At 41.6% G+C, this 26,973-nt stretch overlaps 1 protein-coding gene across 3 annotated transcripts; it reads right to left on the bottom strand.

The window, feature by feature from the left end:
- Nucleotides 1–3,047: 3,047 nt before the first annotated feature.
- On the bottom strand, nt 3,048–26,957 carry DHFR (dihydrofolate reductase). 3 transcript variants are annotated; one of them, XM_008048262.1, is made up of 6 exons: nt 26,827–26,957; nt 26,449–26,498; nt 23,226–23,331; nt 12,784–12,910; nt 10,021–10,136; nt 3,048–3,216 (listed from the first exon to the last, which is right to left on the bottom strand). In XM_008048262.1, exons 1-6 carry the CDS (start codon nt 26,910–26,912, stop codon nt 3,138–3,140), a joined length of 564 nt encoding a protein of 187 aa, XP_008046453.1. In that variant the 5' UTR covers nt 26,913–26,957; the 3' UTR covers nt 3,048–3,137. The 3 variants fall into 3 exon arrangements, with proteins under 3 accessions (XP_008046453.1, XP_008046454.1, XP_021563312.1); XM_021707637.1 differs by having other exon boundaries at nt 3,066–3,216; nt 10,017–10,136; nt 26,827–26,916; XM_008048263.2 differs by lacking the exon at nt 10,021–10,136 and having other exon boundaries at nt 26,827–26,916.
- Between the last annotated feature and the right edge of the window lie 16 nt (nt 26,958–26,973).

Raw genomic sequence — 26,973 nt, 5'->3', positions numbered from 1 at the left:
GTCGAGGCTGCGGTGGCCAGGAGCGGCCACTGCACTCCAGTCTGGGTGACAGAGTGAGACTCCAACACACACACACACACACACAAATCCTAATAGTTTCCTGCCCCACCCCTCCCAGTTTTCCTGAGCAGTGACTTTTAACTATTTCAGCAGTTTCTTTTGCTATTTTTTCGTTACATAACTACTTAAGACTTTTTTTGATTTATTATTTTATACATGTGGAGGCTAAAGCAACTCTGTCTTGAACGCGAATCTGCCCTATTGACTGGATTCCAGGAAGGCCTCTGAGATTTCCATGCTAGATACTGTCACTCCCCACTCTTAGGCCAAAGCAACCCAATCATATATCCTATCCTCAGGCAGACTGACACTCCCTGAGGGGTCAGGTTCAGTTGTCCCTTGGGTCCTTCCCTGTGGACTCTCAGTCCTGGTTCTAAGGGTGACGGACCTGGAACCCACTTCCTCTCCGTGCCTGACAGATACGCCTGAAGGTTTCCTTCTGAGAAGCTGGATTTGTTGGCCCTTCTTTGGGCCTCTCAGCTTCTGTAGCTCTGGGAGCAGGTTTGCATCTGCACCATCCAACATCTTCACTTGCCTTACTGTCCCCAAACAGTTGTTAAGGGATCACACAGTCATCACATCATCATGACAATATACATATTACTCATCACTGGAAAAAACAGCACACTATGCTTTCACTTCCTATTCTGGTACTTCTTTCTAAATGCCCCAAATATGCCAAAAGCCTATTATTATTTTGAGTTAGGGTCTCACTCTATTGCTTCACTTACAAATAACAGTGCAGTGGCACGATCATAGCTCACTGCAGGCTTGACCTCCTGAGCTCAGGCGATCCTTCTGCCTCAGCCTCCCGACTCAGCTGGGACTACAGGTGTAAGCCACCACATTAGTTTTGATTTTTTGAAGACAAAGTCTTGCTATGTTGCCTCGCTGGTCTCAAAACTCCTGGGCTCAAGCGATCCTCCTGCTTCAACCTCCCAAAGTGTTGGGTTACATGTGTGAGCCACGATGCCCGACCTCAATGACATATTTTTTTTTGAGTTGGAGTCTCACTCTGTCGCCCAGACTGGAGTGCAGTGGCATGCTCATGGCCACCGCAGCCTCGACCTGCTGGGCTCCGGCAATCCTTCTGCCTCAGCCTTCCAGTAGCCGGAACTACAGGCGCGAGCTACCACGCCCGGCTAGTTTTCTTATTGTAGAGATGAGGTCTCGCCAAGTTGCCCAGGTAGGTCTTGAACCTGCGGTCTCAGGCAATCCACTCACCTCAACCTCCCAAAGTGCTGTGATTACAGGCTGAGCCACCAAGCCCGGCTTTTTTTTTTTTTTTTTTTAAAGAAGGGGTCTTGCTGTGGTTTCCAGGCTGGTCTTGAACTCCTGGCCATAAGTGATCCTCCCACCATCCTCAAGCTGGACTACAGGTGCCACCGCACCCAGTTAACCTATTAATACTTCAGTTTTCTAAGCCAGCTGCAGGGTAGACTACTGCCTGTGCTGGCCCTAGTTCTGACACCACGTTATGCTTTTTCACTCCTATACTTCTTCATTCTACTGGGGCGTTTCCTCCTGTAGCTTTCCAAGATGAGCACATGGGGTTATAAACCCCCGAGTCTTCAATTGTCTAAAAATGTCCTTACTTTACCCACACTCTCGATTATTTGGCTGAATACAAATCTATCAGTTGAACTTTCCTCTTAGAATTTTGAAGGCAGGTTCTGTTGTTTTGTTTCTTTTATTCCCCTACGCCTTCCCTTTCTTTCTTTTTTTTTTTTTTTTTGAGTCAGAGTCTCACACTGTTGCCCAGGCTGGAGTGCAGTGGCCACTCCCGGCCACCGCAGCCTCGACCAGGTGGGCTCCGGCGACCCTTCTGCCTCAGCCTTCCAAGGAGCTGGAACTACAGGCATGTGCTTCCACGCCCAGCATCTTTTTAAAAAAAATTTATTATGGAGACGAGGTTTCACCAAGTTGCCCGGGCGGGTTTCAAACCTGCAGGCTCAGGCAATCCTCTTGCCTCAGCCTCTCAAAGTGCTGGGATTACAGGCTGAGCCACTGAACCTGGCCTCACTTCCTTTCTTAAATGCATCTCAAATTCAGTGGGCCCAAAACCAAAATCAAACTCCCACCACAAAATCTTGCTATCTCCAAAGTTAGAACAGCTCCTAAACCACAATTTCTCACTGTGCCCAACCTTCTGGTCCAAATGACCATCATCCTGCACCTGAGCCTCTGTATTTTTTAAAATTACAAAGCATTTCAAATAAACCTGTGTGGCTTTATACTTTTCTACATAAAAAGAGTGAAGCTCTCACCCAGGTCATCATAAACACAAGGAATAGCTCTAATTGCCAAGCATCCCCTTTGCCCTGTTCCCATACCCACCAGCACTTCCCACTGCAGTGCCTGGGACTTGATGGGCAGCTGAGCGCTTGGTCCACACCTAGGGCAGGGGGCTGCCAGCAGAGAGTGGAAACACTACTGCTTCTTTCCCTCTGTCTTGTGGATCTCAGCAGAATGGTACTTGTCACCCAGTGAGCACGGACTCACTGGCCTGGAAGTGCCTTTCCAGTCCGGTTTCTCCACACCCCAGCTGGAGCCTTCTGGTGTGATCTACCAGACTGCTCCCACTGAAATTTCAGTCTTGGAATCTGCTTTGGTTCCCCATCTAAGATAGCAACAGACTCACTTCCTACCAATGGACTTCCAGGTTGCTGTTGGTTTTTCACTAACAAACAAGGCTGCAGCATTTGCCTACAAACCCCTGGGTGTGCACGGAGGAGGTTTCTCTTGGGATCACCCCCAGTGGAACTGCTCAGTTGAAGGGTGTGTGCATCTCACCTTCAGTAAATACCACTGACACATCAAAGACTGGCGGAAATGCCACACGAGGGGTGGATGGCACCTCCCGTGGCAGGGGCTGAGGCCCAGTCCTGGCCGGGAGAGGCAGAAATATATTTAGTAAATAGTACTTGATACAGTTAAGATTCGTGATGAATAAAAACATCCTGTGTAGAAATAATTGTCCACAGATCTAAAGTCCACGAGTCGTTTTTTTAATGTAAAAGTACATAATTTTTTAGAGGGGAAGGAACAACTTGAAACAGTCAGAAAACACCTTCACATTAATCATTCTTTTCATATACTTCAAATTTGTACTTAATGCCTTTTTCCTCCTGGACATCAGAAAGAACACCTGGGTATCTGCAAAAGAAAAACATATGTAGTTACATTCTGTATCCACTAAAAACACAGCTTTACTTATTCTCAACCAAATGGTATCAACAGTGCATAAAGCAAATAAAAGTTTTCCTTCCTTCTTTCATCACAATGGTAAGCCTCTGTTAAGTTAGGTAAATATTGTGCAAATTTACCACACACGCAAACAGTAAGAAAAAATGGCAAATTATGTGGAAAGTTAGAAGACAAAAAGTGTAGTTTTTCTTCTTCCTTGCTTCAAAGTCCTAATTCTTCTCTCAAAAACCACTGATAGCAGTTTTCCTTGAGTCCTTCGGTCTCCCAGCGAATATGAAATTCTTAAGAATTTTCTGCAAGTCTTACACTTGGAATCGCATTTCTCATGTAAGCAAAAGAAAAATGAATACAAACTGTAGCTGTGTAGAGCATTCCATGCACAATGACACTGGCACTCCTGCAGGGTTGGCGTACGCCATATTGCCTGACACCACAGTGTGGGAGAGGGCCCTCTACAGGACCACTCTCTCAGGTCTGTGTCCCTCTACCTTCCCACACAGCTTGTCCTCTGGGGACTGTCCAGACCACGCCAGCCTTCAATGAGTTTTTCCATGTTGCCCCAGTTGTGGCACACTTCCCTAGCACATGCAGGCTCACCCCAGCACACTCTAGGTGGGTTAGGAACACTGTTTCAACCTGACTGTGCCTGACTCTGGTGCTACCATGGGACATTGTCTTCATCCTTGCAAAGAACTTAGTACTGAGCCTAATCCATTCAGTGCTCCACAGATGTCATCCACTAATTTGTTTTGTCCCCTTAACTGTTTTCTCTTTTGAGTTGGGGGTCTGCTTCTGTAGCCCCAGGCTGGAGTGCAGTGGCATGATCACAGCTCACTGCAGCCTCAACCTTCTGGGCTTAGGTGATCCTCCTGCCTCAGCCTTCCGAGAAGCTGGGACTACAGGCATGCACCACCATGCCCTACTAATTATTTGCATTGAGATGATGTCTTGCTATGGTTCCAACTCCTGGGATCTCCCACCTCGCCTCCCAAAGTGCTGGGATTACAGGTGTAAGCCACCATGCCCAGCCCTACTACTGTTTTCTAAACTAACTATAGACAAGTATATCAGAAATCAGTAAATCTCTCATGACATCCAATGCACTGCTGAGTAATAACAGGCATTAATTAACCTTTTGTTGACTAGAGATTCTGCCATTTTGATTAAAAAACATAATTAGAGACATAAAGTAACAATAGTAAAATAATGTGTAGAGAGAAGAAAGACATTTTCTCTGGAGTAATTTCCATTTCATAAGAAACAATGTTTCTATTTACCAACCGTATTCTTAGATATTTCTATTCCACTGTTTTAGTATGGAATAGAATAATATGGTTTACCTATGTCATCTCCTGTTAACATGTATAAAACAGTCTCTCTTATGAGAAACAAGCAGATGGGCACAGGCGATGGGCCCAGGGCAAAACATGACTGAACTCTCGTGACAAAAGTTCTGGTTCCAGGCAAGCCATTGTTGGAACTGATTGAAAACTGCAGAAAGTCTATTTCTCTCATCTCTCATTTCCACACAGGGCAGCGCCAGAATCTATCCAGGCAGGATTTACTAGAGGTAATGCTCGCTCACTTTCTACCCTGGGGAGAACTAATCTACTAAAAGGCTACAATACTAGAATGATTCCTTTTTTTCCATCCTGACCCCAAATGAGGCAGTCCAGCAGTCCTGGTTAGTGTGCGCTGCACAGCTCTCAGCCTTCCCTCCAGCAGGTGCCCAAAGACCAGGGCCTAGGGAGGAGCAGCACGTGCCACACACCTGAGTGACACTCTCCAACAGGCTTTTGCCAGAAATAAGGTTGATACTTTGGTCTTACACAAGTTTCCCAGAGCCCCCCAAGACCAACTCAGCCAGGCTCTTTGAGAATGGGGCCCAAGAATCTGCACAAAAGAGAACCAGCATATTCTTAAATCCATTGGAATCTGAAACCACTGCTCTAGCTCCCTGTTAGGTACAGTATGGATGTGGTGGGCATTCCTGTGAATCTAGTCAATTTAAATTTTCTATTCAGACCTGGCACAGTGGCTCACACCTGTAATCACTGTGGGAGACTGAGGCAGGAGGATCGCTTGAGGCTAGGAATTTGAGACCAGCCTGGGTAACATAGTGAGATCTTGTCTTTAAAAAAATACAGAAATTAGCTGGGCATGGTGGCATGTGCCTGTAGTCCCAGTTACCTGGGAGACCGAAGAGGAAGGATCACCTAAACCAAGGAGGTCAAGGCTGTTTTTAAGCCATGATCATGCCATTGCACTCCTACCTGGGTGACAAAGTGAGACCCCAACTCAAAAAAAAAATAAAAAAATTCTCTTCTTCACCCCAAGGGGTTAAAACAGGTGGAAATGTAATCGCTCCCTGTCAACTTCAAGACAAGAATCATTTTCCTAGCATGACGCACAAGGCCCTCCATAGGGTCCAGACTCTACATCTCTAGTTACCAGGCCTCGATATTCCCAATACTCTTTGCTTCCACCATACTACTAAATTCTACATGAAACACTTCTGAATCTCTAAAAGAATCAATGCAATTGATTCTGTATTTCTGAACATACTATTTATTCTATATAGACTATGTCTACACCAACGTAAATATGATTAGAAACATCATACCATTTTTAGTAATTATCTATAAAGTCTTTTTAAAAATATGATTTTATTATGCCGATTTTAAACCATAATTTTAGTTTCTTTGGTATGAATCATGAAATGTAACATTTACACACATTTTTGTGGAAAATTCTCAAGTGTCAAGATTGTCAGTTAATAAGACAAAGGCAAAGTATCAAGAAGTATTTCTAAAACCATGAATGACAATTTAAAAATGACTATGCCATTAGCCAGACATGATCAGTAACATGGTATTAATGTTCCTCTAACTAAAATTTAATTCTGCTTAACTTTCATTTTTTTCTATAACATACATGTATCCAGTCTCTATTAATAATGATTACAATTATCTCATAATTATGATTCCAAATTTTTCTAAAGAGCATGCTCTGCCTGGGAGCCACGTTTGGTCTGAGTTCAAGTCTAACAGGTTTGCAAGTGACACCTATCTGCTGGGAACCACTCTGACAGAAGCTACCCTCCAGAAACCTCAAGAATCAGGGAAGCCAAGGAATATGAATAAAGATACAATCTGAGCTGACAGAGAACTACACAAATAATCTAGGGATAATTTGATGGAAGGTCTAAGAAAGAGGTGAACAGAGTTCTTGAGTTCCCCACCAAAATCCCAGCTTGCACAAGACATCCTGTATATAGAAAAATCCAAAGAAATCTAATAAAATTACTAAACGAGTTCAGCAAGGCTGCAGGATACAAGATCAACGAACAAAATCCACTTGTATTTCTATACACTAGCAATAAACAGTCTGAAAATAAAATTAAGAAAACAATACCAGGCAACCCCTCGGGTCCCCTCCCACTCTGTGAACTTTTCTGTCCTCGCAATAAATTCTGCTTTCTAAAAAAAAAAAAAAAAAAAAGAAAAACAATACCATTTACAATAGTATCAAAAGGAATAAAATACTTAAGAATAAATTTATCAAAGCAGTATAAGATTTATATACTGAAAGCTACTAAACATTGATGAAAGAAATTAAAGAGGACCTAAATAAGAGAAAAGGCATCACATACTCAGTTTGGAAGACTTAATATTGTTAAAATGGCAATACTCTTCATAGTGATCTACAGATACAACAGAATCTATCAAAATCCCAGCTTGTTTTCTGGCAGAAATTGATAAGCTGATAAAAAAATTTATATGGAAATGCAAGGGGACCCAGAATAGCCAAAACAAACTTGAAAAAGAAGAATAAAGTTTAAAGACCTCCACATTATGATTTCAAAAGTAGTAATCAGGATGGTGTATTATGTACATATAGATCAACTGAAGAGAACCAGACATAAACTCTCACATTTATGGTCAGTTTATTTTCAACAAGGGTTGAAAACAATTCAGTGGAAGAAAGACTAGTCTTTTCAAAAAACAGTGCTGAGACAACTATGTATACACTTATAAAAGAATTAATTTGGACCCCTTTCTTATACCTGACACAAATTCACTCAAATGGGTCAAGACTTCTATATAAAAGAGTTAAAACCATAAAACTCTTAGAAGAAAACAGAGTACATCTTTGTGAGTTTAGATGAGGCAATGATTTCTTAGGTATGACACCAAAAAGACAAGTAACAATAGAAAAAAATAGGTAAATTGGACAATGTCAAAATTAAACACTTTTGTGTTGCAAATGACAAAGTGAAAAAGACAATTCAGATAATGGCATGAAACATTTGCAAATCATATAGCTGATAAGAGTCTTGTATCTAGAATATTCAAGAAACTCTTAAAGCAGAAATGTAAATATTCAAACTGTAAAAATAAGCAAAGGTTCTGAATAGCTATTTCTCCAAAGAAGATACATAAATGGCCAATAAACACCTGAGAAGATAGATGCTCAACATCATTAAGGAAATGCAAATTGAAACCAAGAGATATCACTTTACATTCACTAGGATGGCTCTAACCAAAAAGACAGACTGTAACAAGTGTTGCTGGGGATGTGGAGAAATTGGAGGCTTTATTCAATGCTGGTGGGAACATAAACAGGTACAGTCATGTTTAGCAGTTCTTCAAAATGTGAAGAACATGTTTAGCAGTTCTTCAAAATCTTCATAGATTCCATAGGACAGAGCAATTCTTCTAGATCATACCCAAAAGGAATGAAAACGTATACCCACATGAAAACTTCTACATGAATGTTCTCAACAAAATAGTCAAAACTAAGAACAAACCAATGTCTGAGAATTGGTGAATAGATAAATAAAATGTGATACCAACACAATGGAGTATTTTTTGGCAACAGAAAGGAATGAAGTCCCGAAAGATATTTCAATATGAATAAGTCTTAAAAACAATATGCTAAGTGAAAGAAGTCAATTCCAAGAATAACCACATATTATAGGATTCTATTTACATGAAATGCCCAGAATAGGCATATCTATAGAGACAGAAAGTAGATTAATGGTTCCTAGGGCTGAAAGGGCTAAGTAATGGACATTGATTGCTAATGGGTAGATGCTTTTTTTTTTGGTGATGTTTTAAAACTTAGACTGTGGTGATGGTCACATGATGCTGTGAATGTACTAAATCCCATCGACTTATATACTTTTGATAGTTGATGTTATAATACTGAATGTTTCCATAAAGATGCTCAATTTTCTTTTCTAAAAGTCAGAGAGCCAGAATGGGATTTGTTGTAAGCTATCAAGGATCCTGAAGGGTCACAGCTTTGGAATGGGTTTTGACTGAGAGCAACATGGTCGGATATTTAATGTGGAGCTGATTCACACAGAATTGAAGAGAAAGACAAGATGAGAGTAGAGATCAATAGTCACATAATGTGTAAGTCAGCAATGTAAGCAGCAGAAAATATATAAGGTTTGACAAAGATAACAACTGATTTTTACAGGAATACACATATAAAATCACTAAGTGTGATTCTTCTAGGTAGCCAGTTTTGGAGCCTACATAAAAGTCTGTACTTGAGCTGTTTATAGTTCTGATAATTTTCAGTTTTCTTTGGAGTCAAGAGTCTAAGAAAATCAGTCACTTGCTTCATTTGATTAGACTATTACTTTATTAAGAGATTAGTTGAAAGCATGGCCACCATTTATTCAGATGTGGCTCTGATGTTCCTTTAGGGTGTTTCAAAAAAAGAAACACACTCATAGCATAGTGGTTATCTGCAACTGAGAACCTTTGAGAGATTGTGTCATAAGTTGGTGTAAAGTATTAATATAATGAATCTTACTAATATAATGAGTCCTCTATAGCTAATAGTTGAAACGTGCTTTTTGCCAAAATATTATGAGTTTTAAAACTAGGCAGCCTCAGGCTACAGTCACATGTACACGGTGACTTAAGTCCCTCCACCTTCCACCTGAGCTACTGCACCAGAGGGTCTCCCTCCAATAGTCTCCACAGAGCTTCTAGAACAATCCACTCTCTCTTTAGATCCAGTCGCCTCCTGAGTTACAGGCCCTGGGAACAGGCCTATTCTTCCCTGCCTCAGGCTCTGCGCCCTGCTGTTTCTGGCAGCTCCTCTTGCCCTCTGCACAGCTGGCTTCCTGTTCTTCAGAGAAGACTCCACAGACTCCATGGTATCAATCACACCACACATTCTGCATGTGTCTTAACCCCCAACTCCCCACTTGAAAGAAGGTAATCTTCTGGAGGGGCATCAACAGTGGCTACCTGGTAAACTGCTTCCCCAGAGCTCAGGTCCAAGGCTGACTCTCCTAGGAGGAACTAGTGACTGCTCTTCTAGATTGCAGTAAAGTCATTAAAACCTGAACATTTCCCAGTCTTCTGAAACAAATTTCCAAAAGTTCCTATAGTATTTGTCTATAAAACATAATGTTATCCTGAATTCAATCTGAAAAACATGTTCTTTTCTATAATTTTTTTTTGAGTTTGAGCCTCACTCTGTCACCCAGAATGGAGTGCAGTGGCACGCTCCCAGCCACCGCAGCCTCGACCTGCTTGCCTCCAGCGATCCTTCCGCCTCAGCCTTCCAAGTAGTCAGAACTACAGGTGCAAGCTACCATGCCTGGCTAGTTTTTAATTTATTGTGGAGACAAGGTCTCGCCAAGTTGCCTGGGTGGGTCTTGAATTCCATAATTCTTAAGCAGGAAATCCAAAAGTGCTTCAGACTAATTAATAATATTATACTTACTCTGAGAGAAGTTTATATTTCTCTAAATCAATTTCTGGAAAAAACGTGTCACTTTCAAAGTCCTGCATGATCCTTGTCACAAACAGTTTAAGATGGCCTGGCTGGCTCATGGCTTCCTTTGAAATAAAACAAACAGCATCAATTTCCTTAATCTGTGTCTAAAGACACAAACTCTGCTTACAATAATTTTTTTTTTTTTTTTCAGTCAGGGTCTCAATGTCACCCAGACAGGAATGCAGTGGCATGATCATGGCTCACCACAACCTTAACCTCCTGGGCTTAGGTGCTCTTCCCACTTCAGCCTCCCGAGTAGCTAGGATTTTTATTTTTTTTAATTTTTTTTATTGCCTAGGATGGTCTTGAACTCCTGGGCTTAAGCAAAGCGCTGGATAACAGGCATGAACCACCGTGCCTAGCCTTGCTTACAATGACTTTTTAATTTAAGCATTCAGTTTCGTTGTTTTTCTTTGGCTGTTGTTTTAAGGGTTAAGAACCCAAATTATCCAGTTGCTCTACACAGAAAAATTATGAGTGTATATATGGGTGAGACAGTACAATTTCATGAGACCTGGACTACTAAAAGCCACATACATACACACACATATACATATAGAATTACAAGTGTTGTCTTAAAAACTGAAGACAGTAGTCCCCTCTTCCTTATCCACAGATTCAACTGCCCAAGGTCAACCATGGTCTGAAAATATTAAGGGAAAAATTCCAGAAAAAAACAACTTATAAGACTTAAACTGCATGCCATCTGGGTAGTGTCATGGAATCTCATGCATACTGCTGCATCCTGCCTGGGAGGTGAATCCTCTCTTCATCTAGTGCCCACGCTGTCTACACCGTCCACCGTTATTTGGTAAGCTGCCTTGGTTAGCAGCTGCAGCATCAACTGTGGAGGTGTTGCAGTCCTTGTGTTCAAGGAAGCCTTATCTTACTCAGCAACGGCCCCAGAGTGTAAGAGTAGTGATGCTGGCATAATGTCATAATGTCATAACAGTTCTATTTTATTAGTTATTGTTGTTAATCGCTCACTGTGTTAATTTATATATTAAACTTCATCACAGGTATGATTTTTCCTATACAAGAAAAAATATGGTATACAGAAGGTTTGGTATTAGCTGCAGTTTCAGGTATGGAGGGGGAGGTCTTGGATCATCCATCAACGATAAAGCGGGGATGACTGTAGGACTAACTAGAGCAGCATTTGAGGTTCTGTAATAAAGCTGATGATATAAGGCAAACTTTCTGTAAAAGGCCAGATGGTAAATAGTTTAGGCCTTAAGGGCCATAGGTCTTCTTACCTGTGTAGGCAAAAGCAGCCATAGACGAGACTAAATGTATAGGCATGGCTGCATTCTGAAAAATTTTATTTACAAAAATAGGCCACAGGCCCACTTTAGCCCACAGGAAGAAGGCCTGAATAAGCTGCTGTGATGTGAGGTAGGTCGGTAATATAAAATTATTCCTTGAAGGTTCTATTTCCTTAGTATATGTATAGATACAGATATGTCAAATTATATACAAGCATTTGGGTATTTATCTTGGGAAAGGTGAATATGGTCTTGAATCAATCAAAATGTGATAGGCACTAAACAAAATAAAGAAATAACTTGTTTTCTTATGAGAAAATCATATTTGGATGAAAAGATCCGAAAGAAAAATGTCTATCTTCCTGTATTACAAACGGGGAAAATAAGAGGTTGTGGAAACGGAACTCCTAAAACAGAGAGGTTTTATAATCCAACTAGGATTCTGGTATTCCTCTTCTTTCTAAAATAATTTCAGTGTATATACATTAATTACCACAGGTCCCAAAGAATAGGGACTGATTTTTCTACCTCCCTATAAATGTTAATCTTTAATTAGTATTTTAAAAGAGGAAAATAATTCTATTTATTATCCTCAAAAGATTTTAAAGCAGGAAGTCATCTGGTACCAAAAAAGGGGAATGTTTTCTCTTTTACATACTATTTTCCCTTATACTATGGAATCTTGGTAATCCTCCTCCTGTGCCCTCACATTATATTAAATTTGGTGAAGGAAAAGTTTTCTGCTTTTAACAAATTCATATTCATCTAGTTAGTGACAGCCCCATCTAGTTAGTGACAGCTCTTTCTTAGTGAGAGACATATTTATCCTGGAAGGAGGGCACATCCCCGAGTAGAAAACAGTATAGTGTAAGTATGTTCTCAGGGAAGGATTCAGAATGGATTTTAAACTGGAAACATCAACTATTTTGTTTTGAAAAGATACTGGCATGTGGGGATACGCTGGTCAAAGTCTACACAATTTGTTAGTTAAGAGGAATAAGTTCAAGAGCTCTACTGTACGACATGGTGACTATAGTAAAAAATAATGGTTGTATTCTTAAGAATTGCTACAAGAGGCCATTTTAAGTGTTCTCACCACAGAAAATGGTGAGGTAATGCATGTAAATTAACCATACCACAAGGCACACATATTTCAAAATAAATATGTTGTATACTACATATATATGTACACAAAATTATTTGTCAAGATAAATAAAAACAAAACAGATTGGTATGGACTAAACAATTTACTTTTACATTTGTATCCAGTTTGTATGACAGTATCAAACAAGGAATTATTTAAATTGACAATATGTCTAATTCACAGTAGGGATAGCGTGCTGCTTCCAACCCAGACAATGGGTTATGCCTTGTCCCCTCTGTTTCCTTTAGAGGACAGGGAAGCTGAAAGCATTCTGTTGTATTTACAGGTAACTTTACTTACCCTATAAACAGAGTTGCCTCCTACTATCCAAACCTTGTCTACTTTATTTGCTAATTCTGGTTGCTCAATGAGTTTCAAGGCATCATCAAGACTTTTGGCAAGAAAATGAGCTCCTGGTGGAGGTACCCTGAGATTGACAAAAAGAATTACACATAGTTTTTGTAAATCTCATCCATATTAGTCAAATAATCTGAATAAGAAACAGTGATTATAAAACTAAAATCATCATAAATATGAATCCATTCAACAAAAGGCACTTAATATCATCATGGCCTATGTCCAATAATTCTACCCATATCTGGGCCACTATGAATCAACACAAAAAACCACATGTGATACCTTGTGACCTCTGGTAGAAAAACATCAGAACAGTTGTCTCTGGAGGATGGAAGAAGATTAGCTGGGGCAGGGTACAAGGAAATTTTCTGGGGTGATGGTAGTATTCTGTATCTTTGATAGAGGCTTGGGTTATACAGGTACAGATGTTTGCCAAAACTTAGCAAATGTATACTTAAGATTGTGCATCTCATTGTGTGCAATACTTACTTAAAAGAAATAAAAAAGCCGGGCTCGGTAGCTCAGCCTGTAATCCCGCACCTTTGGGAGGCTGAGGTGAGTGGATTGCCTGAGCCCGCGGGTTCGAGACCTGCTTGGGCAGTGAGACCTCATCTCTACGATAAAAATAAAAAAATCAGCCGGGCGTGGCAGCGCATGCCTGTAATTCCAGCTACTCGGAAGGCTGAGGCGGAAGGATCGCCGGAGCCCAGCAGGTGAGGCTGTGGTGGCTGGGAGCGGCCACTGCACTCCAGTCTGGGCAACCGAGTGAGACTCCAACTCAAAAAAAAAAAGGAAATAAAAAAATCGTAAAGAAATATTGAATTTTAGTTAACGATATATATGATAAAGTATTTAGGGGAAATATACTGATATCTGCAAGTTATTTGGAAATGCATAAATGAGCACGACTACTGGATGGACAGACAGATGCGTGAGGTAGCATAGTAAGACATTAATGGTAGGTGGTGGGCAAACAGCTGTTTACTGTAAAGTTCTGTCTGTATATTTGCAAATTTACATGACAAAATGATAGAGAGATGTTTGAATGACTATAGAAAAGTTTTTCTTTTTTTTAAGTTTTCAAACAAAGTTTATTAGAGAGATAAGGGAGAAAAGAAAGCGTTGACATGCCAGAGTTGGCAGACAAAAGACACCCCAAAGTTTGAAATGACATTCAAACTATTAAAAGTGATCACCTTTGCAGGGTGGGGAAAGGACTTTCATGTTTCAACCAATACAGAAATGGGTGAAGTATTAAAAAATGAGTTTATTCTTACTTATGTAATTAAAAGTCCAAAAGGGAAAAAGTTAGTTTCAGTGTTCATATTGACTAGCTTAATCTTTCCCAATCTCTAAAACTGTTATCTTTTCTTTGAGGGGGTAGAGGTAGCAACTCCCTTTATAAATGGGGAAATATGCAGTAATCAGATACTGAACAGAAATTACAATTCACTGTCAAGTGTTTAGCCTGGTACTTTAAAGATTAAAAAACTGCCTTTTAAGAGTTATAACAATGATTAATCAGTAGCTAAAGGTGACTACTCATTCTCCTGGTTGCCTCCTCTCTCTCCTTCTGATCTGTATTTTACTTACTTGACTCTTGGTCATTTCTAAAAATTAGGTTAGAGCAAAGAATATGCTTTGACTAACTGGAAAAAGGTACACAGAGGCCAGGGAGAAAGTAAAATGAACTGAAAAGTTTCTCCTAAGGCAGATTCAGGCCCCAGGCTGGACTAGGCCATTCAGGGAGAGAATTGCATCTAGAAACAAAGATCTGGAGTTGGGAAAAAAGACAGTCGAGTTAATACACAAAGTCTAGGATGACCAAAATAGAGTTACAGCGGTTTCAGTAACCATGGATGTTGAAGTCGGAACGGATGAGAGGAGATAGAGAAGGGTAAAAAGTGATCTGGGAACTGACACACGAACAAACCAGAAGTGGTACCCTAGAAGTTGGTGGACAATGGCAGATGATTTAGAAGGTGATATAAATAAAGTGTTGTGTGGACATTAAATAAAGAGGCAACAACTTTATAAATATTGTGAAATAATGACTTGGAAATGGCTCAAGGGCTTAGGTGAAGATACTTCCTTGCACTTTTGTGAGTCTGGAAAAGAAAACCAAGAACAGAGTAAAGATTTAGTTCAGATTTAAGTTATAGCAAAGGCATGAAGGAAATGCTTCTGTAAAATATTTCTATTTAGCATTTCAGAAATAGATTTCATAGGACACTGGGTAAAAAAGAATGAACAAAAAGTGGAGGAAACATTTGAGTTCACCCACCCTTCACCACACAAATCCTAGAAACAGTCAATACTGTGACATTTCATTGATGAACTTTTTTTCCTACAATTATCTCAAACCAATCCAGATTAGATTCCCTGACAAAGGAGAGCTGGCACGTGGTGGTATATGGACTCTGTGGCAAGAGTGCAGACATGCCTGATATCTTGCTTCTGAGCGCCTTGGATTCCTTCAAAGGTTTTTCACGAGGATAAACGAGATCATGTACAGAAGCAGATACTTCATTTAATGTCACCAGCAGTCCTGCATGGTACTATTACTATTCCTTTTCACAGATGAGGGAAGGGAGGCTGATGGTCACACAGTTAGGAGATGGTGGACCTGGGAGTTGGATTCCAGCAGCAACTCTGGAGCTTGAGCTACAACTTATGTGGACAATACACTTTACCTGGGGACCATGGCTACAAGGGTGTCAGATGCCAGGCGCTAAAGACACGAGGCTGGTGAGGCTCAGACCAGACAGCTAGATCACCCCCAGATGTTGCGTAAACAGCATTCCTTTTCACTGTGCCTGATGTGAGAGCTGTAGGGTGGATGGAGCTCTGGCCCAGTTCTCCGGGAACACTTGAAAAGCCACTTAAAAACAAAAAACCAGCCGGGCTCGGTGGCTCAGCCTGTAATCTCGCACCTTTGGGAGGCTGAGGTGAGTGGATTGCCCGAGCCCGCGGGTTCGAGACCCGCCTGGGCAGCGAGACCTCATCTCTACAATAAATCAAAAAAAATCAGCCGGGTGTGGTAGCGCATGCCTATAATTCTGGCTACTTGGAAGGCTGAGGCGGAAGGATCGCCGGAGCCCAGCAGGTCAAAGCTGCGGTGGCCGGGAGCGGCCACTGCACTCCAGTCTGGGCGACTGAGTGAGACTCCAACTCAAAACAAAACAAAAAAACCCCCAAAAAACCTTGGGACAGAATAGTATCTTAACCAGAATTCCAAAATACATTCCACATAAGACCCTTCACACTCAGCATCTCATCTTCCTGTGCTGTACAGACACTGCGTTTTTCACAAATGGAAGGTCTGGGGTAACTCCACCTTGAGCAAGTCTGTTGGCACCATCCAGTCAACATCATGTGCTCATTTTGTGTGTCACAATTTGGCAATTCTCCCAATATTTCAAGCTTTTCCATTATTATAATATTTGTTATGGGATCTTGATGTGACTTTTGTAACAGTCTTGGGGAGTCACAAACTATGCCTATATAAGAAGGTGAACTTGATTGATAAATGCTGAGTGTTCTCACTGCTCCACTGACCAGACGGTCTGTGGCTCTCTCTTTCTCCTCAGGCCTCCCTATTCCCTGACACACAACCATATTGAAATTAGGACAGTTAATTACTCTTCAATGGCTTCTATGTGTACAAGTGAAAGGAAGAGTCCCATGTCGCTCACTTTAAATCAGAAGGTAGAAATGACTCAGCTTGGTGAGGAAGGAAGGCAGGTCAAAAGCTGAGATAAGTTAAACGCCAGGCCTCTTTTGCCAAATAGTTATCCAAGCTGTGAATGCAAAGGAGAAGTTCTTGAAGGACTACTACAGTGAACACATGAACAACAAAGTCAAACAGTCTTATTGCTAATAAGGGGGAAGTTTGAGTAGTCTGGGTAGAAGATCAAACCAGTCACAACATTCCCTTCAGCCTAAGCCTATTCAGAGCAAGGCTCTGATTCTCTTCAGTTCTATTAAGGCTGAGAGAGGTTTGGGAGCTGCAGAAGAAAAGTTAGAAGCTAGCAGAGGTTGGTTCATGAGGTCTAAGGAAAGAAGCCATCTCCATAACACAAAAGTGCAATGTGAAGTGGCAAGTGTTGATGAAGAAGCTGTAGCAAGTTCTCCAGAAGATCTAGCTGAGATCATTAAGGTGGTTACATTAAACAATAGGTTTTCAATGTAGACAAAACAGCCTTCTATTGGAAGAAGATGCCACCTAGGATTTTCATAGCTAGAGCTTCAAAGCTCCAAAGGATGGGTTGACTCTCTTGTTAGGGATAATGCAGCTGGTGATTTTAAGTTGAAGCCAATGTTCATTGATCATTCCAAAAATCCCAGGGCCTGAAGAATTATGCTATATCTATTCTGCCTGTTCTCTATAAATGGAACAACAAAGCCTGAATGAAAACACATCTGTTTACAGCATGGTTTACCGAATACTTTAGGCCCACAGCTGAGACCTACTCCTCAGGAAAAATGATGCCTTTCAAAATATTACTGCTGACTGACAATTCACCTGGTCGCCCAAGAGCTCCATGATATACAAGGAGACTGATGTTTCTTCATGCCTGCTAACACAACATCCATTCTGTAGCCCATGGATCAACGAGTCATTTTGGCTTTCAAGTCTTATTATTTAAGATATACATTTTGCAAGGCTATAGCTGCAATAACAGTGATTCCTCTGATGAACCTGGGCAAAGTCAAGTGAAAACCTTCTGGAAATGATTCACTCTGGATGCCATTAAGAACCTTCATGACTCATAAGAGGAGGTCAAAATCTCAACACAAACAAAGGAGTTTCATTTCATTTCATAGAAGACTATGAGGGGGTTAAGACTTTAGTGGGGGGAAGAATTGCAGATGTGGGGGAAAAAGCAAGAGAACTAGAATTAGAAGTGAAGCTGAAGATGTGACTGAATTGCTTCAATCTCAGGATAGAACTTAAATGAATGAGGAGTTGCTTCTTATGGATGAACAGAGAAAGTGGTTTCTTGAGATGAAATCTACTCTTGGTTGAAGATGCTGTGAACACTGTTGAAATAACAGCAAAGGATTTAGAATATTTCATGAACTTAGTTGGGCAGCAGCAGGTTTGAGACTGATTCTCGTTTCAAAAGGAACTGCTCTGTTAAATACCATTAAACAGTATCATATGCTACAAAGAAAGCTTTTGTAAAAGGAAGAGTCTACTGATGCAGCAAACTTGTTTTAAGAAATTGCCACAAGCCACCCTAGCCTTCAGCAACAACCACTGTGATCAGAAGCACCATCAACATTGAGGCAAGACATTCCAGCAGCAAAAACATTATGACTCGCTGAGGCTCAGATGGCTAGCATTTTTTTTTTTGCAATAAAATGTTTTTTATTAAGGTATATACAGTGTTCTTTTAGAAGGTATAATGCCATTGCACTCCTATTAGACTACAGTATAATGCAGACATATCTTTTATGTACATTCGAAAACAAAAAAAAAATTGTGACTTCTGTTATTGTGACATTCATTTACTACAGGGGCTTGAAAATAAACCCACAGTAGCTTTGAGGGATGCCTATATTAAAAATATTGGTTCAAGTATGATCCAGCCTTACAGTGGAATATCATGCAGTCACTAAAAAAATATATGTACATATTTTTGAGTCAGAGTCTCACTCTGTTGTCCAGGCTGGAGTGCAGTGACACACTGCTCAAGGCTACTGTAGCCTCGACCTGCTGGGCTCAGGCAATCCTTCCGCCTCAACCTTCCAAGTAGCTGGAACTACAGGCGCGCGCTACCATGTCTGGCTAATTTTTTGATTTATTGTAGAGACAAGGTCTTGCCAAGTTGTCCAGGCTGGTCTCAAACCCCTGAGCTCAGGCAGTCCTCTCACAGTAGCCTCCCAAAGTGCTGGATTACAGGCTTGAGCACTAAAAAATGCTTACAGAACTTGTTTTTCTAACATATAAAGTGGGGCAAAGAGGCAGGTTACACAGTGGTATGATGTGGGATGGTCCTATTTTTATAAATCACTTGTGGAATATCTATTCTGTGAAGATTTCTGAGCCTCTACTTTGCTAGGGGTCATGCTAGATGCTGGGAAAAGAGATAAAATGCACAGTTCCCACAACCAAAAAAATCATGACTGCAGTCAGAGAAATGTCTCAGTAGTGGCTATAAGGTAGGAAAAGACATGCAGCAGAGATGTGCGGCAAATGCTATGGGGGCAGAGGGGTATGGTGATGCAGGAGAAAACACCATGTGGCATGACTCCTCAGCTGAGTGTGAAAGAAGATAAAACACGCACAAAAGCACGAACAAAGCCAACTACTATAGAATGTTTCAGGTTACACTGAAGTTTAACACAAGAGAGCACTGAGAACACTGAGAGTAGAAGGAAATAATCTGTGGTAAGTGTTAAACAAGAGTGAGAAAACAGAGCTCAGTGTTGAAGACAGAAAAACGGAGTTTAGAATAAGGAGGGCAGGAGGAGAGTGGATTTGCAGGAGGGGTCATTGTCTCAAGATAGAGCGGAGACCAGTGACAGCTAAGGAGAACTGATGTCATGAGCCTGTTCACTGTGATCTCACTGATGCTGGTTCTTTCATAAGCCATGAAGTAGCTGGGTGCGGTGGCTCATGCCCACAATACCAGTACTTTGGGAGGCTGAGGTGAGAGGATTGCCTGAGCCCAGGTGTTCGAGACCAGCCTGGGCAAATTGGCGAGACCTCATCTCTAAAATAAATTAAAAAATTAGCTGGGCATGGTGGCACATGCCTGTAGTTCCAGTTACTTGGAAGGCTGAGACGGAAGGATCACCTGAGCCCAGCAGACTGGGGCTGCAGTGGTCATGAGGGGCTAGGGGTAGAAACTGAAACTGTACCCTTCTCTGTGCCATAAATTATATATATAAAGTTCCAGTGAATCCTCAGAATCACCCCCAAGAAGCTATCACTATTACTCCCATTTAGTAGAGGCTTAGCACAGCTTACTTGTAACCTGTCTAAAGCCACAAACTTACCAGGTGCCCTAGCAGATGCTAGAAGCCAGGTTAGCCTGTGCTTGTTTCACTACATGTGAGGGTATGGGGAGAGAGAACTGCTGTTTTAAGAGAGAAGTTTTAATCAATGGGAGACTATGACAGAGAGATCATAAGAAATTATTATACCACAAGATTTTTTTTTTGGGGGGGGGTTGCCCAGGCTGGAGTGCAATGACATGATCATGGCTCACCATCGCCTCGACCGCTTGGTCTCAGCAATCCTCCTGCCTTGGCCTCCCAAAATGCTGGGATTATAGGTGTGAGTCACAACACCAGGCCTATAGCATGAAATCTGCCTAACTTTAATGGACTTGAATGTTATACAACATCTTATATCATAAAAGGCAACTTTGGATTTTCTAAAGATGGTATCAAGGCTATATAGACTTGCAATAAAGCTTCTTTAATTTTTGGTTCCAAGGAAGTCTAAAAATAACTTTATTGAGATATAAATAACATGCCACACAACCTACCCTTTTAAAGTGTACAATTCAGTGGTGTTTAGCACACTCTTCATAGAGGTGTGCAAGCATCACTATCTACTTTTAGAACATTTCCATCCTACCAAAAGAAGCCCTGTACCCATCAGCGGCCATGCCCACCTCTCCCTGTTCTTTTACAGCTACAGACTGTCTACAGAGCTTTAGAAAAGCATTTCCTCCCATACCTTATTAAGAAATAGTTACCCCATATAACTAGTATTTGACGGCAAAATTCATGGTCACCTTTAGGATCCAGTTCCTTCTTATACTGGGGGAGAGGGTGAAAAGTTTGTATAAGAACAGTGATTTCCATATCTAGATCTCCCCCTTTACTTAGGACCTGCAACTGGCACACAGCAGGAAGAGCAGAAAAATGAACTCTACCATCTTCACTAACAGGTGTCACTATTTTCCTGGTATGCTTGATAATAAAGACTAATTTTCTCAGCCTTAAAGAAAAGCAAAATATACCAACAAATGTTATATATAAATACATAAGAAGCAACCAAATTCAATTACATACACCATGGGGGGGGTCATAAAAGAAAAATTACATTTATCATTAGAGGAGAAATGCTCACTCAACTGTACATCTCCCCCATAGAGATTTCTTTATGTTTGTTTTAGCTCAAGCTACTCATAAGTAAACTTGAATAGTATTCAAAAAATGTTATTAGAGTCTCTGTGAATGGCAATATAGTCTGTGAATTTGAATTCTATCAAGGAAAGAGATAATCAGAATATCCCAGCATCTAGGAGAAAGAACAGCACGGAGATGAGGCAGATGGCAAGTGCACATCAATAAACATGGCTATTGCCCAGATGCCAATCAATCATCCTAGTGCACTTTCTCCTAGGTTTTTACCTGTGCCATTCCAGAAGGAGTCTGGGAGAAAAAGCTATGTAAGCCTGAATCCCCTTAGCCTATGGCTGTGCAGTCTTTTCCTTCCCATGGTGTGTTAACTAGGCTGCCTAGTCTCCAGTTATCCAGACATTCATTTGGTATTGCTTCCAAGGTATTTTGTAGATGTGATCTTACCTATAATTTGTCTACTTTAACCTGGGTTGACCTGACTCAACTGTTCAAAGGACTTAAAAGCAGAGTTGAGGTTTCCCTGAAGATAACCTGGTAGCTTCTGCCTTTATTGCAGAGTTCCAGCCTGCCCTTCCTGATGGCTTACCCTACAGATCTGTGGACTCCCACAGTCAGACTTCACAACTGTGTTGCCAATTCCTTGTCATACAACTCTTTCATACGTATATAAATCTTCTACTGGATCTTGTGGAACCCTGACTAATACACATCGGAAAAGAATATTATGACCATTGTTCTCAAGCAAGTAATGCCCCAGGATACTGTACTTTTTTTGGAGATTACATTCTCAGTTTCAGAAAGAATGATTAACACGCCAAATCCCAAACCTTCCCTTAGATCCAACTCCCCTACCCTCCCAAAAAGGTCCACAGAGGCTCAGGAAGTTACTTCAGTGGGTTAGGGCCAATATCAACACCGCTCCCCGCACCCCCGCCCCCAAAAAGAGGAAACAAAATAGAAATCACAACACATCACATTTGGAGTACATGACATGGAAGCACAGACGTCACACTACTAGAGCTGACTCCATGTGTCCCAGTCCCCAGGGCCTATGCAGGCCTCAGGAACTATCAACTCCAATGTTATACTGGAGGACAGGAATATTCTTAGTAGAGGCAAACTGAAGACACTTCTCCCCAGGATCCATCTCAGTACTTTGGAATTCTTTACTCTCAGACACTGGGTAATGAACATGAGCACAAAGTGTTATCTGGGTATTGTTAACTAGGAATAATAGGGCATATGCCAGTTATGACTAGCCTCAGCCTATCCTAAAAGTCACTTCTTACTGCATTTAGGAGTGGGTCTAGAGAGGGGATCCTCAGTTAATTTTAGTAAGTCTCAAAACATAGGTATTTTGATTTTTTTTTTTTTTTGAGTTGGAGTCTCACTCGCAGTGGCATGCTTATGGCCACTGCAGCCTTGAGCTATTGGGTTTAGGCGATCGTTCTGCCTCAGCCTTCTAAGTAGCTGGAACTATAGGCGTATGCTACCACACCCGGTTAATTTTTTGACTTATTGTAGAAACAAGGTCTCGCCAAGTTGCCCAGGCTGGTCTTGAACCACTGGACTCAGGCAATCCTCTCACTGCGGCCTCCCAAAGTGCTGGGATTATAGGCTTGAGCCACTGTGCCCGGACTAGGTATTTTGATTTCATGTGAAACTAGAAATAGAAAAAAGTTACTGATATAACTTATATTTGTACCTACTGAATAATGGTTTAAGAAAACTTGCTAATCTGATGCCATAGTGAGATTTAATGTTTAATGTAACTTTTCAAGGTGAACAAATCAATTAACCACTTAAGCAGCAGAATAAGTTATGTGGTACAAATAACTGCTTATTCCCTTTTTTTTTTTGAGTTGGAGGCTCACTCTGTTGCCCAGGTTGCAGTGCAGTGTAGCTCATGGCTACCACAGCCTCGACCTCCTGGGCTCAGGTGATCCTGCTGTCTCAGTCTTTCAAGTAGCTGGAGCTATAGGCAAGCATTACCATATCCAGTTGATTTATTGTAGTGATGAGGTCTCACCAAGTTGCCCAGGCTGGTCTCGAACCTGTGGGCTCAGGCAATTTTCTCACCTCTGCCTCCCAAAGTGCTGGGATTATAGGCTTGAGTCACCACACCCAGTCTGCTTATTCACTATCTATACTTTCCTCTGTGACATTATGCAACTTTACCAAAAGATACTTTTATAAGATTTCATTGTATCATATACTGATCTCCACTTCAAGAGATACAACATGATTTTCTTATGGTGAATTTATGTTACAGTACTTACTTCAGTTCTCTACTGAGAACTAAATTAATTCTGTCCTTCAAAGGTCGATTCTTCTCAGGAATGGAGAACCAAGTCTTCCTACCCATAATCACCAGATTCTGTTTACCTATAAAGTCATACAAAGAATAAGTATATTTTGGGAAGATACATATATATATATACATTGGGAATATACATTTTATATAGCACGTCCTCAAATAATGCTGTTTTGTTCAAGTTGTTTTGTTACAACGTTAATGAGAAAGAGAAGCCATTCTCAATGTTCTCCCCATATTTGTGTGGGTTTTCTTTGGGTACTCCAGTTTCCTCCCACATCCCAAAGATGTGCATGTGAGAGAATCAGTGTCTAAATTGTCTCTGTCAGTGAGTGGGGGTGGATGTGAGTGTGCCCTGAGTTGCTGGGATGGGCTGCGGCATCCATGATGCTGAATTGGAATAAACTGGTAAATAATTATCTTGCCATTTTTATTAGCTTTTCTTAGGCTATGTATGGTTCATATTTATTTCAATGTTTAATATTAGAAGTGTTTTGGGCCATTATTTGGAAATTCAGTGATGTTTTTGTTTCTATCAATTATTATACGGTAAAACTGGTTTTGTTACACATCATTTCACTTAAAGTCATGGTTTCCAAGAACCTATAAATGATGTTAGGTGAGGATGTACTATATATATGTGCACAGATATGACTGTCATCCTGACATCTAGTGGATCTCCTTTAAAGACTCCAACTCAAAAAAAAAGTGAATTTACACCACTTGACAGTAACTTATTCTGCTGCTTAAGTGGTTAATTGATTTGTTCACCTTGAAAAGTTACATTAAATCTCACTATGCCATCAGATTAGCAAGTTTTCTTAAACTATTATTCAGTAGGTGCAAATATAAGTTATATCAATAACTTTTTTCTAGTTTTACATAAAATCAAAATACCTATGCTGAGCATGGTGGCTCAAGCCTGTAATCCCAGCACTTTGGGAGGCCAAGGTGAGAGGACTGCCTGAGCCCAGGGGTTCAAGACCAGTCTGGGCAACTTGGCCAGACCTCATCTCCACAATAAATCAAAAAATTAGCTGGGCATGGTAGCACGCGCCTGTAGTTCTAGCTACTTGGAAGGCTGAGGCAGAAGGATTACTTGAACCTAGCAGGTCAAGGCTGTGGTGGCTGTGAGCACACCACTGCACTCCAGCCTGGGCGACAGAATGAGACCCCAACTCAAAAAAAAACCAAAACAGAACAAAACCAAAAAAACCCTATGTTTTGAGACTCGCTAAGATTAAGTGAGGATCCCCTCTCTAGAGCCAGCTCTAAATGCACTAAGAAGTGACTTTTAGGATAGGCTGAGGCTGGTCATAACTAGCATGCCCTACTATTAAAAAATTAAAAGTTTTACCAAAATTCACATTTATTACCTACCCATTACCTAAATGTAACTACTTTTGCCTTTGACTTTATTCAGTTAATATCTAATAGTTTTAATCAACTGCAATTATGTAAAATGTAGTCGAGAGTAATAGTAAATGCAATGATGTAGTAAGGAGTAAAGGGTCTGGGTTGAATGCATTCTGTCAACCATGAGGCATATCATGTTAACTCTTTGTACCTTACTCTCCTTTTCTATAAAATAGAGAGAACAAGCCTTCCTGCTTCCAGACTGTTGGGGTATGAAAGACTTAGAGAACAATGTTCAGCATCTAATACACAGTTATGTTGAATGTAATAGTATTACTCACATTTGTGTACTCTGTAGATTTACATAAATCATATTTCAAAAATAACTGCTTAAAATTCTATTTAATTATCTTACAGCATGTTCAATTGTGTCTTTATCCTTGCCTTTAAAGTATAACACTTCTAAAAAACTTTAAACATACAGGCTGGGTGTGATAGTTCACACCTGTAATCCCAGTAATCCCACACCTGTAATCCTTTTGGGAGGCTAAGAAGGAAGGAGCACCTGAGACATGTTGAACCATGACTGTGCCACTGCATTCCAGCAGGGGTTACAGAGTAAGACCCTGACTCAAAAAAAGTAAAAATAAAATATACCTTTCCTTTTTTGGGAGAAAAAACTATTTGGATCAAAGGAACAGTAACATTACCAGGCCAGATTTAGGACTCCTGAGAACGGCTTTTGTCAGTTCTTTAGCTAGCTATGAGCTCTTGCTGTATTGTCTACTATGTGCCAAATCCAAGGGCCTTCTCTCTGCCCTGTCAGAGTCATGCAGCATCAGCTACTTTCTTTGTTTCCTCTGCCATTCCTCCCCCATGACCAGAAACATACAAGCCTCTTAGGTTTAAATGGGCGTCCCTGCACCCCACATTCCTTTCCTTGGTTATCCTCTTCTCTCCAGTGGCTCCATTCACCTAGTTCCTTGTGCCTGAAATTAACCCAGATGATCTACAGGCAGCTGTCACCACAGGTGCACAATGTTCTCCACAACTTTATCCCCGTCACCTGACCCACTTGTCTTTCTAGCTGCACAACATTCTCCACAACTTTATCTCTGTGACCTGCCCTGTCACTACAGCTACATACCACTCTCCATTCCTTTATCCCTGTCACTTGACTCACTTGCCACTACAGCTGCACACCATTCTCCACTCCGTTATCCCTGCATATCCGTGTATATTTCTGGTCATGGGGGAGGAATGACAGAGGGAACATTCAACTAGTCTGTTGTTCCAACTACACACCACTCTTCACCCCTTTATCTGTCACCCACCTGGCCTGTCATCCTAAATGCACACTACTCTCCACTCCTTTATCCCTGTCACCCACCTCACCTGTCATTCCAGCTGCACATCATTCTCCACTCCTTTATTTATTCTTGTCACCCGACTCTCAAGCTGGACATCTAACAGTCCATCCTGATGCACCTCCTTTAAAGTTCAGATCTCCAAAATCAAGTGTCACTAAGAGTTGATCCTCTCCTTTCCCCGCCCTTTTCAGGCCTCCCTGCCTCCTCCAGAGGCTCATCACCACCAGGTTCACTGGCTCCAGGCTCCAATTCTTCCCAACGCCAGAACTGCACTGCGCCGGCACAAAATTCCAAAGAAACTTAAAAACAAAACAGTTTAATAAACTTGGGAGCCGAAGACAGATCAACGGAAAGATAAAACGATTAACGTGAGGAACTTTCCGTTTAAGTAACATTTGCGTTGCTAAAGCTTCCTCAAGACCCTTCGCGACCCTTAGCCCCTAGAACTCCCGCCCCCCTTACCTTCTACGGACGACATTGTGGTCATTCTCTGGAAATACCTGAATTCGTTCCTATGAGAGAAGAGGAACGGCGTTACTCAGACAAGACTCGCGGGCTCGCGCTGCCATGCGCCAAACACGCAGTGCTGGGGGGGTGGGGGTTGGGGAGGGCTCCCGGGCTGAACTTTGCCCCGGGCTGGACTGGGCGAGGGCGGCAGGGCAGGGACAGCAAGACGGGACGGGGCAGGAAGACGGAGGGACAGCAGGACAGGACAGGAAGACGGGACGATTAGCGAGAGCAGCAACTCGGCTTCCCGCGCTGCAGACGCGGGCTAAACCGCCACCCTCCCCCAGCTCAAACCGCGGCCTGACCACCCGCCCGCTGCGTCCCCGGCGGTACCTGAGCGGGGGCCAGGGCAGGGTCCCGTCCTTGCCGATGCCCATGTTCTGGGACACTGCGACGATGCAGTACAACGGACGGACCATAACGGCGGCGTCCCTCGCTCGCGCACCCCGGCCCCACAGGAATCCCAGTCAAGAGTGGCGC

The sequence above is a fragment of the Carlito syrichta genome, unplaced genomic scaffold (assembly GCF_000164805.1).
Source record: "Carlito syrichta isolate Samal-C Ts95f unplaced genomic scaffold, Tarsius_syrichta-2.0.1 Scaffold123293, whole genome shotgun sequence".
Lineage (NCBI taxonomy): Eukaryota > Metazoa > Chordata > Mammalia > Primates > Tarsiidae > Carlito > Carlito syrichta.
Note: the sequence above shows the minus strand (reverse complement) of the source record. Positions and strands in the feature narration are given on the sequence as shown.

What these genes read in the sequence shown, in the direction of transcription:
- DHFR (XM_008048262.1), bottom strand. Translation starts at nt 26,912, where the DNA reads ATGGTCCGTCCGTTGTACTGCATCGTCGCAGTGTCCCAGAACATGGGC. An exon ending in GTTCTCAGTAGAGAACTGAA is followed by an intron (nt 12,911 to 23,225) that starts GTAAGTACTGTA and finishes TGTCAATCTCAG; the next exon opens with GGTACCTCCACCAGGAGCTC. An exon ending in AAATATAAACTTCTCTCAGA is followed by an intron (nt 3,217 to 10,020) that starts GTAAGTATAATA and finishes TTTCTTTTGCAG; the next exon opens with ATACCCAGGTGTTCTTTCTG.